We start from the raw sequence: 13,217 nt of genomic DNA, 5'->3' as shown, positions 1-13,217 counted from the left end.
TCCTCTTGTTAGCAGACTGTGGCTCCTCCTCCTCCTCCTCTTGTTAGCAGACTGTGGCTCCTCCTCCTCTTGTTAGCAGACTGTGGCTCCTCCTCCTCTTGTTAGCAGACTGTGGCTCCTCCTCCTCTTGTTAGCAGACTGTGGCTCCTCCTCCTCTTGTTAGCAGACTGTGGCTCCTCCTCCTCTTGTTAGCAGACTGTGGCTCCTCCTCCTCTTGTTAGCAGACTGTGGCTCCTCCTCCTCTTGTTAGCAGACTGTGGCCCCTCCTCCTGTGCTCCTTCTCCTGTTGCTGACTGTGCTCCTTCTCCTCAGCAGGCGTCGACATGCAAACTCCTTCAGCTCCTCCCCTGAGAACCCTGACGCCCCGTCTGGAGTGTGTGCGGAGGTTCGAGTCCCGTCGACGGCGCTGCATGTGTTTGTAAGTATAAAAGCTTTCTCACCAGAGGGCGGAGCATGTTAAGCCGACGCCGACGCCGTCGCCTGACGTGCACCTCCTCAGAAATGTTAACTACAAGTTGAGGCGACGCGGCCGTAAGAACGGTGATTGGTCGTCTGGGTAGCCTCGCAGTGCCTCAGAGCCGACAGGAAGTGCTCCAAGCTTTGAATGAAGATTCACTAGCGGCCGTGACGCGTTGGATCGATGAATGTGAGCCTCACTTTACAGACTGATTTACATCCCGAAAACACCCAAAACCATTAATTAGATTCAAGAGCGCAGGTATGAAATTGTGCAAATCAGTAAGAAACAAAATCACATCATCAGCAAAGAGGGCAATTCCATGGTCCAGCTGATCTGTTTTGATGCCTCAGATATTGGGGCGCGATCTAAGAGCCGTAGCCGGACGCTCAATGGCGAGAATACACAGGAGAGGAGCGAGAGGACGGCCCCGCCTAGAGCCTCTACAAATATCAAAGGGTTTAGAAACCGGATTGGTTAACAGCCGCACGCGTAACATTTTACCCCCATTCTAGTGTCAGCTGACTCGTCTAAACCATTCACATTGTCAGAAATCAACACTAGCCAATCAGATTTCACGCTTAGCTTAAATCCGCCTCTGTACTTTCACAGTTGGTTGCTTGTACAAAGGAAATGACCATATTTGGGTGTGACAGCAGGACGCCATGTAGCATTAAATAGCTAACGCTTTGCAGAAAGCTGCAGTAAAACAAACAACCGAATGTGTTTCAGACTTTTTCCCACGAGTCTGAAACAAAAGCAGCTCAGAATCTGTAAAGTGAGAAACGGCGTTTGTGCTGCCGCGTGTCGCCTTACAGGAAACATTAACAGGTGAAACCTCATTGGTCAGTGATGAGCAGTAAAAGGTCTGATTACCCACAATCCTCTCCTGCTGCCCTCTGGCTCCCAGCAGCCCCTGCTCTCAGCTCCCATCATGCTCTAGTGGTGCAGTGGTGGTCCCAGCAGCTGCTGACAGACAGGATGTGACATCACAGAGTGAGTCTGTGCAGAGATCCTACAGGCTCACGGTGATTGACATCCAACAGAACCAATCAGCACGGAGCGCCAGGCTGAGGAGGAGGAGGGAGCTGATTTCCAGTTTTCAACCTGAGACCAAAAGAACAGTTGCATGCTGGGACATTTCCATTTGCTCAGAGTTGAACTGTGTGTGTGTGTGTGTGTGTGTGTGTGTGTGCGCGCACAGGAAGCCCACGATGGCGAGGTGAACGCTGTGAGGTTCAGCCCCGGCTCTCGTCTTCTCGCCACGGGAGGGATGGACCGCAGGGTGAAGCTGTGGGAGGTGGTCGCCGGTGAGTTCTTTCTAAAACGGTTTCATGCTTGTCTCCTGGACGATGTCTTAAACGTAAACGGTGGATCAGGCTCAGCGGTCACATGAAGGGCCGGAGTTCTAGCAGGTGACCGATCAGAAACATGTTATAACTCTGATGTGAAACAAACAGAAGAAGATAACTGAGACAGGAAGGTGTCATCAGGAGCTCTGTGATCACGTGTTGTCAGACAGCGTTCGCCTGATTCAGTCAGCTGCAGCAGCCGCCGCCCGCCTCTGATCCAGAGCGACTGTAGCTACTCCTGTTACTCATGTGTACTGTGTGTTTCTGACGTGTACTGTGTGTACTCTGTGTGCAGGTCGCTGCGAGCCTAAAGGAGCTCTCACGGGCAGCAACGCTGGGATCACCAGCATCGAGTTCGACAGCGCCGTAAGTCCGTTTAGACTCTGTGACCTTGTGAGCTGCTGGTTCTCAGTGGAACGCTAACTAACACGTGGTCTCTGCAGGGCTCCTACCTGCTGGCTGCCTCCAATGACTTTGCCAGTCGGATCTGGACCGTAGACGACTACAGACTGAGGGTGAGTCTTCACCTGCAGACAGGAAGTCTTTCTGAGAACCGTTTCCTGTCTGCAGGAGTGCTGTGAGAGCGATGGTGAAGAAAGAAGGCGTTCAACATTTAAATAACGTCCAGCTGGTTTGTGAAACGTCGTTCAGCTTAAAACCCAAAGATGGAGTTTACTGACCCAGAATCCACCACTGCCGTCCCACGCGATCACATGTTCAAATTAAATGACCTCAGCACTTAACGACCAATCAGGCTTCTCGCCAGTCTTCTGGTCAGTGATGTGATGTAAAAGGTCTGAATCTCGGGTCCCCCGATCGGCCATTTTAGCTCCCAGCAGCCCCTGCTCTTTGCTCCCATCATGCTCCAGTGGTGCATTGGTGGTCCCAGCAGCTGCTGACAGACAGGATGTGACATCACAGTGTGAGTCTGTACAGAGATCCTACAGGCTCACGGTGATGATGATGATTGACATCCAACAGAACCAATCAGCATGGAGCGTCAGGCTGAGGAGGCGGGGCCTGAGTGCTGATCTCACTCTTCTCCTGAGACCAGAGACTCGAGTTTCATACATTTACATTTCCTCGTGTAGCCGAGCTTTTATCTAGAGCGCCTTACGTCTGATAGGTCACGCGCCTCCGGAGCAACGAGGGGGCGGGCTCAGTTGTAGCGGGAATCAAACCTGCGTCTCCTTCACCAAAGGCATGTGTTCTATCCATCGATCATCCGATATCTATTTCCAAAACAGTTTTATTACTATTCCCAGTAACGCGATATCCGCGCCTCGTAGTAATAAAGTATAGGAAGGGAGGCGCAGCCATTGCGACAGGCGAAGCGACAAGTGGCCGTGTTCCCGTCAAACTGTTGCGGTCGTGCTCGTCTCACGCACACGCCCGCCGCCCCTGCCAAAGTTGAATTGACTTTAACGATCTATACGCAACGCGCAGCACAAAAAGAAGCTGGATGAGACACTGATCCTCGCCGCCCGTGACTTCCCTGAAATATGTGTTCACTGAACAGTTACGGGAGGGCGTTGGCATGACAACATTTATCAGCTATAATAATAATATAGCCTATCAACTAACATTACTATGCTAGGCTACGAAGGAATACAGTGGCGAACAGAAGCCGTTGCCGTGGTTACTATCTATAGAGCGTGGAGGCGGAGTGTCGCTTCCCTTGTGAAAAGACCTTAAGATGCAAAGAACATCGTCCGTTGGAAACTTTGTGCGAGCAGCAGAAAGCTTTCAACCACAAACAATTCTAGATTGAATTTAGTGCCGCGCATCACGATTATTTTTCAACTCGATTAATCTAACGACTAATTTGTATTTACGTAACTTACAAATCGTCCGAGCCCTGCAGCCAACGTAGTAGAGCCTGCAGGGCTGAAAGAGGGAGGAGTTGGATAAGAGGAATATTTATTGGTTGAAGGGATCGGAGACTGAGGAAGCGTGAGGCAGACTAGATGCTGCAGAGCAGAACCGGAGCTGAGAGTCTGATCCGAGCAGGTCCAGAGCAGAATACAGGGACACTTTAGCCGGGTGGAGACGCCAGGTTTCTGTCAGCTTGTAACACGTCGATCCGTCTCCAACGCCTTGTTTACTGCTCATCACATTTTCACAGCTTACAAAGTCATGTGTCAAATGTTGTGGCGAAGCCTGCTGGTTACAGGTGAGCATCGCTGACCTTAATGGGGTGTGTGTGGGTGTGTGTGTGGGTGTTTTCTCCCTCCAGCACACCTTGACGGGTCACAGTGGGAAAGTGCTGTCAGCTCGCTTCCTATTGGACAACGCCCGGATCGTCTCTGGGAGCTACGATCGAACGCTCAAACTGTGGGACCTCCGCAGCAAAGTCTGTACGTGATTGGACAGTTTTAACAGGTGTGACAGAGCAGCTATGTCTGTGAGCGGATCATCACCTGCTGTCTCACCTGTGCAGGTATGAAGACGGTGTTTGCTGGTTCCAGCTGTAATGACATCGTGTGCACGGAGCAGTGCGTCATGAGCGGACACTTTGATAAGAAGGTTCGGTTCTGGGATATCAGGTGAGTGACGCGTCCACCAGGTGAGAAACAAGGAGGGTGAAGCCCATTCAGTCTTATCCATTGCCACACAGGTGCCACAGATCTTAGAACACCTGAACTTTTAAATCAGGGCCGTGAACGTGGAGTCAGCGTTCAGGTGTGAAAGAGCGAAGAAGAGACGGCAGAACTACAGTTCTATTTAAATAACGGGACTGAAGGTCCGTCTCCCAGCAGGACGCTTGTTGGACTCTGGACTCGACAGAAAAATGTCAGGTCTGCAGACTGAGGGGGTTCAGACGGACGGTGTCGGGTCTGCAGACTTTGCTCCCTCTGCGGAGGTCGTCCGTTAGATTTAAACTAGATGTAAAAATGTGTGAAGACTGAATCTCCCCAGCAGCCAGGTTAACGCTCACACTGCTGAGCTCGCTGAGCGTTTAACTCTGTCTCTGTGTCAGAGCGGAGAGTATAGTCCTGGAGCTGGAGCTGCAGGGTCGGGTGACGTCTCTGGACCTGAACCACGACCGCACCGAGCTGCTCACCTGCTCCAGAGACGACCAGGTGAAGATCATTGACCTGCGCACCAACGCCGTCAGGCAGACGTTAAGGTGAGCTGCTCCTCTTCCTCCTGCTGCTCCTCTTGTGCTGGACGCGGGGTGGGTGTGTGCGTGGGTGTGTGTGTGGTGTATAAACTGTGTGTGTTTGTTTTTAGTGCTCAGGGCTTCAAGTGTGGAGCCGACTGGACCAGGGTCACCTTCAGGTGAGTTCAATGATTAAATCTTTTCATTGTCAAACGGCTGCAGATTTCAGGAATAAGACTAGAGATAATTCTTTAGAATTCTAATAATACATTTACTCATCTAGCCAAATTGATATTTATGTCAGAGGTCTCACGCCTCCTGGAGCAACGAGGGGTTAAGCGCTCAGGGACACATCACAGTGGGGAATTGAACCCGGGTCTCTCACCCCAAAGGCCATGTGTCTTATCCACTGCTCCATCACCACCCTGTACAGAAAGGAGCTGGTCCTCATGTTTTCTGTTGTTCTGTAAAAAGCTGTAAATCACAAAAGGCGACATGAACAGTCCTGTCTGTCACCTGGACAGGTGAGCTCAGACATGCTGTGTACGTTCAGCTTTCTGGTTGTTATATATGCAGGAATAAAGCAGTGCGCTCCTCTTCTTACTAAAGTCTGTATTTTCTGTGTGGAGTCTGTGCTGACCTCCAGTGACCTGTTACCATTTGTGTTGTTCAGTCCTGACGGCAGCTACGTGGCCGGAGGATCAGCTGATGGCGCTCTGTACATCTGGAACGTCCTGACTGGGAAAGTGGACCGAACTCTGGACCGAAACCACAAGTAAGAACCAGACTGATCTCAGAACCTTCAGATAGAAACGGACCATATATCTGTGAGGTGTGTTGAAGCCTTCAGTAAGGGACCAATGGGCTCGCTGCTGAGCGCCACAGACAGGAAGTGACAGGAACACTCCCGTTCCGTAGTAGTAATCAGATTACTCTCCACATAGAGCAGAACGGTGTTAACGCCATGTGGACGCCACACCAACCACTTCCTGCTGCTTTGGTTTCATATTGTAATCTCATTAAATCTCAAGGTGCATCACATGGTCGCAGCCCAGTCTCAGACTTTGGAGCGCGTTCCCAGTGAGTCCGCTACCGTGGCCAGAAAATAAAGGTTGCATGGATTGAAGACATCTGATGAACGCAGCAAATCTTAACGCCATAAAAACATTTCGTTCCATTCGAGGTCCATAATTATCAGGATAAATGGAATGTTTTTAGTTTAAAGGCAGATTTTTGGTGCCGCCGCCAAGCAAGAGTACTTCTTAAACGACGCATCGATGAATTGTTGAAATAATCTATCGAAGCTTCAAATACTAAAATCATCTTTAGCTGCAGCCCTAGATTCAAATGAATTAAATCATTTACTGGCGATATATTGAACATTTGTTATCATTATAGTTTTATTGCCCAGGCACCCGATTACAGCCAGTTTATTCGACTATTTACTTTAGTTTTTGCTTAATGATGCTGTTTTGACCAAAAATAGTCTGGGGGGGGCCTCATAGCCTCACAGCCTCTTGTTCTCAGTCTCTCCCCAGCTGACGCCAGTTAAGTCTGTAAGGGTTTAGGGGGGACATTGAGATTGGGCCCCTGGCTTTGTGTATGCAGGTGCTTTTTTTCCCCAGTTTGAAATATAACGAAGGGTGATGGAGCTGTTGGATGAAGAGCTGCAGGTGACTCTTATTGTGAAACTCCTCACCTGAGCTGCTTTTTCTTATAAACAGTGGATCCAACAGTCTGTCACCCTCATATTTCTCACCTCAGGCAGTTGCTTTATAATCTGATCCAGTTGGCTTCATGTGGTATTAAAAGACGAGATGAATGTAATCTGCTGACTGTCCTCTGCCCTGATCCTGTTCTGGGATACCCTGGTCCGAACAGGGATTTTGTCTCTAACCGCACATCACGTACAAACGATTTTACCTTCACTGATTTCTGCTCATGTAAAAGCAGTTTTCTGCAGATCAAAACAGACCTGAGATCTGCTGTGTGTGGGTCTACAGCGCAAATCCTTATGTTGTGGAAGGTTGCCATGGTAGCGACTTGTCAATCAGTTTGTAGCCCCGCCCTGAAGCCTCCCCTGCTTCCCGGTCTCTGTTCCTCTAAATGGGACCATAATTTACTAAATGAACATCATGCTGTGTTGAAGAAGACTTGAAACTAGCGACTGAGACCATAAACTCATCAGGAAAGTGTTTACTGAGGGAATAAATCAGCTGACAAGTAGAAACATTTTCTCAGAATTCTATACAATCACACTTCTTTCTGCAGCCGGTGGAGTCGCCCCCTGCTGGCAACCGCTCGTCACGTCACTACTACTCTTGATTGGCTAGCGGTGTGTGCCGAGAGCTGCAACTCAACTGCGGGATGTTGAGTTGCTAATGTGATTTTTGATATTCTAATACTGATGTTTTTGCTCTGACCCGATCAGGCCAAAAGTCCAGACGTTAGTTTTTACTTGCCCCGGGCCATCGTGATTGTCGAGCCCTGCTGTTGTAAGTTCATTCATTCACCTGTATGCTGATGACACAGTTTTGTATTCAGTAGGTCTGTGCTGGGATTCTGTTCCAAACACCATTCAGGACTAGGGCTGCAACGATTAGTCGACGTAATCGACGACTACTGTAAAAATCCTTTGACATGAAATTTCATTGTCGACGCGTCGTTACAGATCGTTACCGTTAAAGGGAGAGAGAGAGCAATCTTCTTATTAGGAACATTTCTGGTTGTTTACTACTGGGTCTGAGACCCAGCTTTAAAAAAATGATTAGTAATGAGGAATGGTTTTAAAGTACATCAAGGAACATCTGGCTCGTACAGCAGTAGTATGAAAGGGGCTGTTGCTTTATTCTAAATAGACATTGTTGGTGTACAGTTGTGGTTTTAGTACTTGCTTTTAATTTGCTTTGATTTTATATAGTTCCAAAGCAAAAATCTTTGTTAAACAGTTAGTTTGTATAAATCCGTAATTACAGGAGGAGCCGACGCAGTCTTGTCGTCTTCCCTGGTTTCCCCCTGGTGTTTATTCTGAATAATAAACCTCGTTCACTTAATGGTAATGTTAGCTTGTTAGGCTGTGTGTGTTGGAGATCAGTGATTCACTTGAAATATATTTAATTAGTTAAATGGTTTAATTGGGGTTAGGGGGAGCCAAAAATCGAATAAATTATTAACGGATTATTCGACTATGAAAATAATCATTAGTTGCAGCCCTATTGAGGACAGCTTTAACAACACTGAACACACCGTCACTCTAAAACTAAGTTTATGTGTTTCAGAAGGAAGCCTCTTGTCCCCCCTGGTCCTGTCACTACTCATGATGGTACAGTGCTTGAAGCTGTCACTTGCTACCTGGGGGTTTTTGTGTTGTTGGTGCTTTTTGTACACATCATGTCACAAAATAACAACGAAAAGTCAAATCTAGACTGGGATTTCTGTACGGACACCGCTCCTCCTTCACTCAGGCTTGGCAAATCAACGGTCAAGGTAGATGACGGCGACACAATTTACAGATTAGCCCCGTAAGAGCACTTTGGAACAGCTTAGACGTTGTGTAAATTTCTGCTATCAGATTTGCTGTAAGTCCCCCATACAACACTGCATGGCCACACTTAAAAACCCTACTCGGGCAGACCGCTCCTCCTCCAGCCTAATACAGTTAAATGTCCTGAAGGCAAACGGGGCCCTTTGGTGGCTCCTCGTTCTAACATGCAGCAGCCATGGACTGAAATGACATTAAAAAGGTTTTAAAACTAGATTCTTTCATCTCCATATCTGCTTTCAGGAAATCTCTTGAAGACATTTTTTTTTTTTTCCAGAAGTGACTTTTTTTTTTTTTTCCTGATCCACTTAGAAAACTTGTTTTAACTTCTACGTTGTGTTCCTCACTGCTTTCACCATGGCCCTATGTGTTTTCCTGGCTGCCCTGCTTCCCACCATGAAATGTTTGTATTTGTTTTGTTGTATTGTCTCATATGTTATGTCTCATTAATCCACCTCACTCTGACATCCCTCCGTGTGTTGCTATGGGTCCTGTGTGTGTGTGTGTATGTGTGTTTCAGACCAGTGTGTAAATACTAACATAATAACAGAGTGAAAACGCTGAGTTTCCCCTTGCGGGATTAAATAAAGTATATCTTCTGCTTATTCCCGTTTATCCCTTCCCTCAAGGGGACGTCCTCCTCTTGCCAGGCTGTGGTTTAAAGAAAGATTTTGTTCTTCACTAACTTGCAGCAGTCACATACACAGTAACCTGTTTGTGTTTGCAGCTCTGCCATCAACTCGGTGTCCTGGTCACCTTCAGGAGCGTACGTCGCCAGCGTGGAGAAGGGCAGCAAGGCCATCCTGTGGTCTGACATGTGATTGGCTGAACTGTGTGACAGCATGACGACGTGGACAGCAGGGGACGCTGAAGATCAGGTGGACGTTGTGTGTTGGACGATGACGTAGTGGATGAAGCTGAAATCAGCAACTGACTTTTGACGTCTGTCCGACTGCCTGTCGACGTGTTCAACACAAAAACTGAATGTTTATGTTTTGTGTTCAGAAACTTTTAATGTTCCAGAAGATCCAGAGTGGTTTTAATTCAGTTTGCTGAGACAGGAACTCGGTCCAGCAGGAAGTAAAAGAAGATTCAGGAGTTAATAAGTGTCTTTATTAACAGTCTGCCGCGGAAAGATGAATGAAAACACGACTCCACCGTCAGGACTGCGTGTGTGTGTGTGCGTGCGCAGAATATCTGTGCAACAAGAATAAAATGAGAATAATACTTGTTGATATTTATCTCTACAACTGTTTGGATGCTGATTTTTCTTGGAGAAATGTGTTTGGGTTTACTTTTCCGCTGCGTGTCCCGCGTGTTTTTTTTACTTTCCTGATGGACTAGGAGGAAATGTGATGCTACCAAGCCGACCAATCAGTTGTTGCGGTCTGCGTCACGGCGACGTGTAGTTGGTTCTGATCAGAAGTATAAATCTGCAGCACTGTGAATGAACTGAAGCTGAGATGAGCTAACGTCAACATGTCTATGAAGGTCATAGTTATCCAACGAAGGTTAAAATCAAGGGCAACTGGACTTGGTTGAAGATACTGGAAGACGTTTCGTCCCTCATCCAAAGGACTTCTTCAGTTCTGACTGACTGGCAGGGAAACTCAGCTATTTAACCTCAGTGGGGTCGTTGGCCCGGGTCATGGATACCGCTGGTTCGTTAGTGTTCCTGGTTGCTGTGACGACAGTCGTTAAGACTACCTGTGGCCAAGACTGAACGACCATCGTTGGTATCTTCACCTGAGGCCAATAGGTTAGGTTTGAGTGATGAAAGGACAGCATTGTAAGGATGAGGGACGAAACGTCTTCCAGTATCTTCAACCGAGTCCAGTTGCCCTTGATTTTAACCTTCGTTGGATAACGTCAACATGGTATGTCCGTAAATATTTAGATCAGTCGTTCCCCGCCTCAGGGTCCTGACGGGTCCCGAGATCAATCTGATGGTCTACAACATGATTTATTTATTTTATTCATTTTGTTTGTAATATATATATGTACATACTCAGATTTATAGATAAAACGACATAACTCAGCTATACAGGAAGTTAAAGATAAAATTATAATAATTAAATTACAGAAATCAGACTTAAAAAGCCACATTCAGCATAGATGTGGGAAGGATGCACCTGTTTTCTCAGAGGACTTTGGAGACTACGTCAGGGTGTAAAGAAGTGTTTTAGAGGAAGCTCATTTAATTTCAGTTCTGATCAGTGGTGCATTCAGGTACCTCTGTGGGCTCGGGTGAAAATCACCTGCGGTCTCATTTATAAAACTGCGTAGAAACCTCACTAAAAGTGTACGTGCGCCCAAAAGCCAAAAATGGCGCACGGCAAAATATATTCAGATTTATAAAACTGTGCGTACACAATCAACTTGAAGTGTCGCGCGTGTGAGGGAGCTCCATGTCCGACCCTTCAAACGCCCATAGTTGCCTTTAAATGGTCAGTGATAATTAATATTAATACGTCCTGACTGCAGGAAGAAAAGGAGGCAAATTCTGACAGAGAAGCTTCAAAACGAGATTTAACTCGGTGACACTGACGTTCCTTTTAGTGAAGCTGTTTGGTGGGTGAAAAAACGCGCTTTCATGCAACACCGGAGCTCCACCCCTTTATAACCGATCTGCAGGAAGGGGCCTCCCACTTGAGTAATGACGTCACTAACCGGAGGGGGGCACACGCAAGACGGTATAACATAGGTATTAATTTGGATCCCCCTGTTTGAAAAGAGAGTAAAGCAAATGCATTCCACCTGTGTTTAAACATGTATTTACAGCCCACTCACTTAACGAGGCTGCCGACGAGTTAAAAGAAATGTGCCTGTGACTTGTTGTAAATGACATTAAAATAGTGTTATTGTTTTCAGAAGCAGCGCATCACATCCAGACGCTGCGCTCAGCGTTTAGCTCTATAAGGAACATGTGAGAACAATACATGAAAATATTCACTCGTATTTGCTCGACTGACGCGTTGAAAACAGCATCAATTTAAATATAATTTGTCCTCCTGTTCACCTTTATTTATGAGAATAAATTGTATTTCATACAAGTAATTAATCTGATTCCTGATTAAAGTGTCCAACATATTTGAGGTGTTCTTTTGCAGAAACAAAATCTCCGTTTGTGTTTGATCCTCAGTCATGGTTCTTTTTCTGCGCCGCAAATTATCTTAAACTAGTTTTTTTTTTTTATTGTGCACTTCAGGGAAAATCAATCAAACGAGTGTCTGATTTTTTAGAAAGGCTTTAGACCTGTAATACTCAGAGGTAATATTTCAACATATTTTACACAGCAGTAGGCCTGTTCACTTCAAACAGTTTCTCATTTATCCTCTTCATGTGCGTAGGCATGATTCAGAGGTTACTTACAGGACGCACATTCTCCCGTCAACTTTGTTTTTTATAGATCACAACCTTTGCTTGGGAAGTGGCGTCGGCACGTTTCCAGCCTGTTTATATACTGTTTATAAATGAGACCCCTGATGCTTGTTGGATGTGAACGTTTTGAGTAAAACTTCCAGAATTGAAAAACCACTTCGATCATTAATGTCCACATCATTAAAACAGAATTTAAATTGGCATCAGAACATATGACCCCTCAGTTAATGACTAAATAATGTAGTTCACAGAAACATGTTCCTCTTGATGGGAAGCAGCTGCTTTTATTTGTCTTTCAGACTCCAGCCAGCTGGATGTAGTTTGATTGGTCAATAACTTAATTATATAAAGGTGTGTGTGTGTGTGTGAGCTGCTTATGTCAGCAGACAGACTGCTGAGTCTGACTGAGGAACTTATCGTCTCAGCAGGGACTTAGACTCCTGATCGCATGTGATGCAACAATATTAACATGTATACACTACTCCTACTGTAGTAGTCTATATATACACACATACCGGCCGTCCATATCCCGAGGACATATTCACACATACTATATACAGGTGCTGGTCATATAATTAGAATATCATCAAAAAGTTGATTTATTTCAGTAATTCCAATCAAAAAGTGAAACTTGGATATTATATTAATTCATTACACACAGACTGATATATTTCAAATGTTTAGTTCATTTAATTGTGATGATTATAACTGACAACTAACGAAAATCCCAAATCCAGTATCTCCGAAAATCAGAATATTACTTAAGACCAAAATAAAAAAGGATTTTTAGAAATGTTGGCCAACTGAAAAGTATGAACATGTACAGAACTCAATACTTAGTTGAGGCTCCTTTTGCCTGAATTACTGCAGCACTGCGGCGTGGCATGGAGTCCATCAGTCTGTGGCACTGCTCAGGTGTTATGAGAGCCCAGGTTGCTCTGATAGTGGCCTTCAGCTCTTCTGCATTGTTGGGTCTGGCGTATCACATCTTCCTCTTCACAATACCCCATAGATTTTCTATAGGGTTAAGGTCAGGCCAGTTTGCTGGCCAATTAAGAACAGGGATACCATGGTCCTTAAACCAGGTACTGGTAGCTTTGGCACTGTATGCAGGTGCCAAGTCCTGTTGGAAAATGAAATCTGCATCTCCATAAAGTTGGTCAGCAACAGGAAGCATGAAGTGCTCTAAAACTTCGGCTGCGTTGACCTTGGACCTCAGAAAACACAGTGGACCAACACCAGCAGATGACATGGCACCCAAACCATCACTGACTGTGGAAACTTCACACTGGACTTCAAGCAACGTGGATTCTGTGCCTCTCCTCTCTTCCTCCAGACTCTGGGACCTTGATTTCCAAAGGAAATTCATCAGAGAACATAACT

At 46.1% G+C, this 13,217-nt stretch overlaps 1 protein-coding gene and 2 non-coding genes across 3 annotated transcripts in view; all 3 read left to right on the top strand.

Moving 5' to 3' along the window:
• The window catches only part of atg16l1 (ATG16 autophagy related 16-like 1 (S. cerevisiae)), an 18,862-nt gene extending 9,182 nt beyond the window's left edge, over positions 1-9,680 (top strand). The window contains exons 12-21 of the mRNA XM_046073507.1: positions 316-418; positions 1,662-1,767; positions 2,105-2,175; positions 2,253-2,324; positions 4,046-4,166; positions 4,250-4,355; positions 4,790-4,939; positions 5,044-5,091; positions 5,586-5,687; positions 9,181-9,680. Of these exons, the coding sequence (XP_045929463.1) occupies positions 316-418; positions 1,662-1,767; positions 2,105-2,175; positions 2,253-2,324; positions 4,046-4,166; positions 4,250-4,355; positions 4,790-4,939; positions 5,044-5,091; positions 5,586-5,687; positions 9,181-9,274 (973 nt within the window). The 3' untranslated portion in view covers positions 9,275-9,680. The remainder of the gene's footprint in view (positions 1-315; positions 419-1,661; positions 1,768-2,104; positions 2,176-2,252; positions 2,325-4,045; positions 4,167-4,249; positions 4,356-4,789; positions 4,940-5,043; positions 5,092-5,585; positions 5,688-9,180) is intronic.
• On the top strand, positions 1,302-1,572 carry LOC123986695. The gene has a single exon (XR_006828954.1). It is a non-coding gene; the product is annotated as a small Cajal body-specific RNA 6 (non-coding RNA).
• Positions 2,582-2,861, top strand: LOC123986697. The gene has a single exon (XR_006828956.1). It is a non-coding gene; the product is annotated as a small Cajal body-specific RNA 6 (non-coding RNA).
• Positions 9,681-13,217: the final 3,537 nt, after the last annotated feature.

Source organism: Micropterus dolomieu, linkage group LG17, assembly GCF_021292245.1.
Source record: "Micropterus dolomieu isolate WLL.071019.BEF.003 ecotype Adirondacks linkage group LG17, ASM2129224v1, whole genome shotgun sequence".
Classification (NCBI taxonomy): Eukaryota; Metazoa; Chordata; class Actinopteri; order Centrarchiformes; family Centrarchidae; genus Micropterus; species Micropterus dolomieu.
This window is presented reverse-complemented; position numbering and strand designations above follow the sequence as displayed.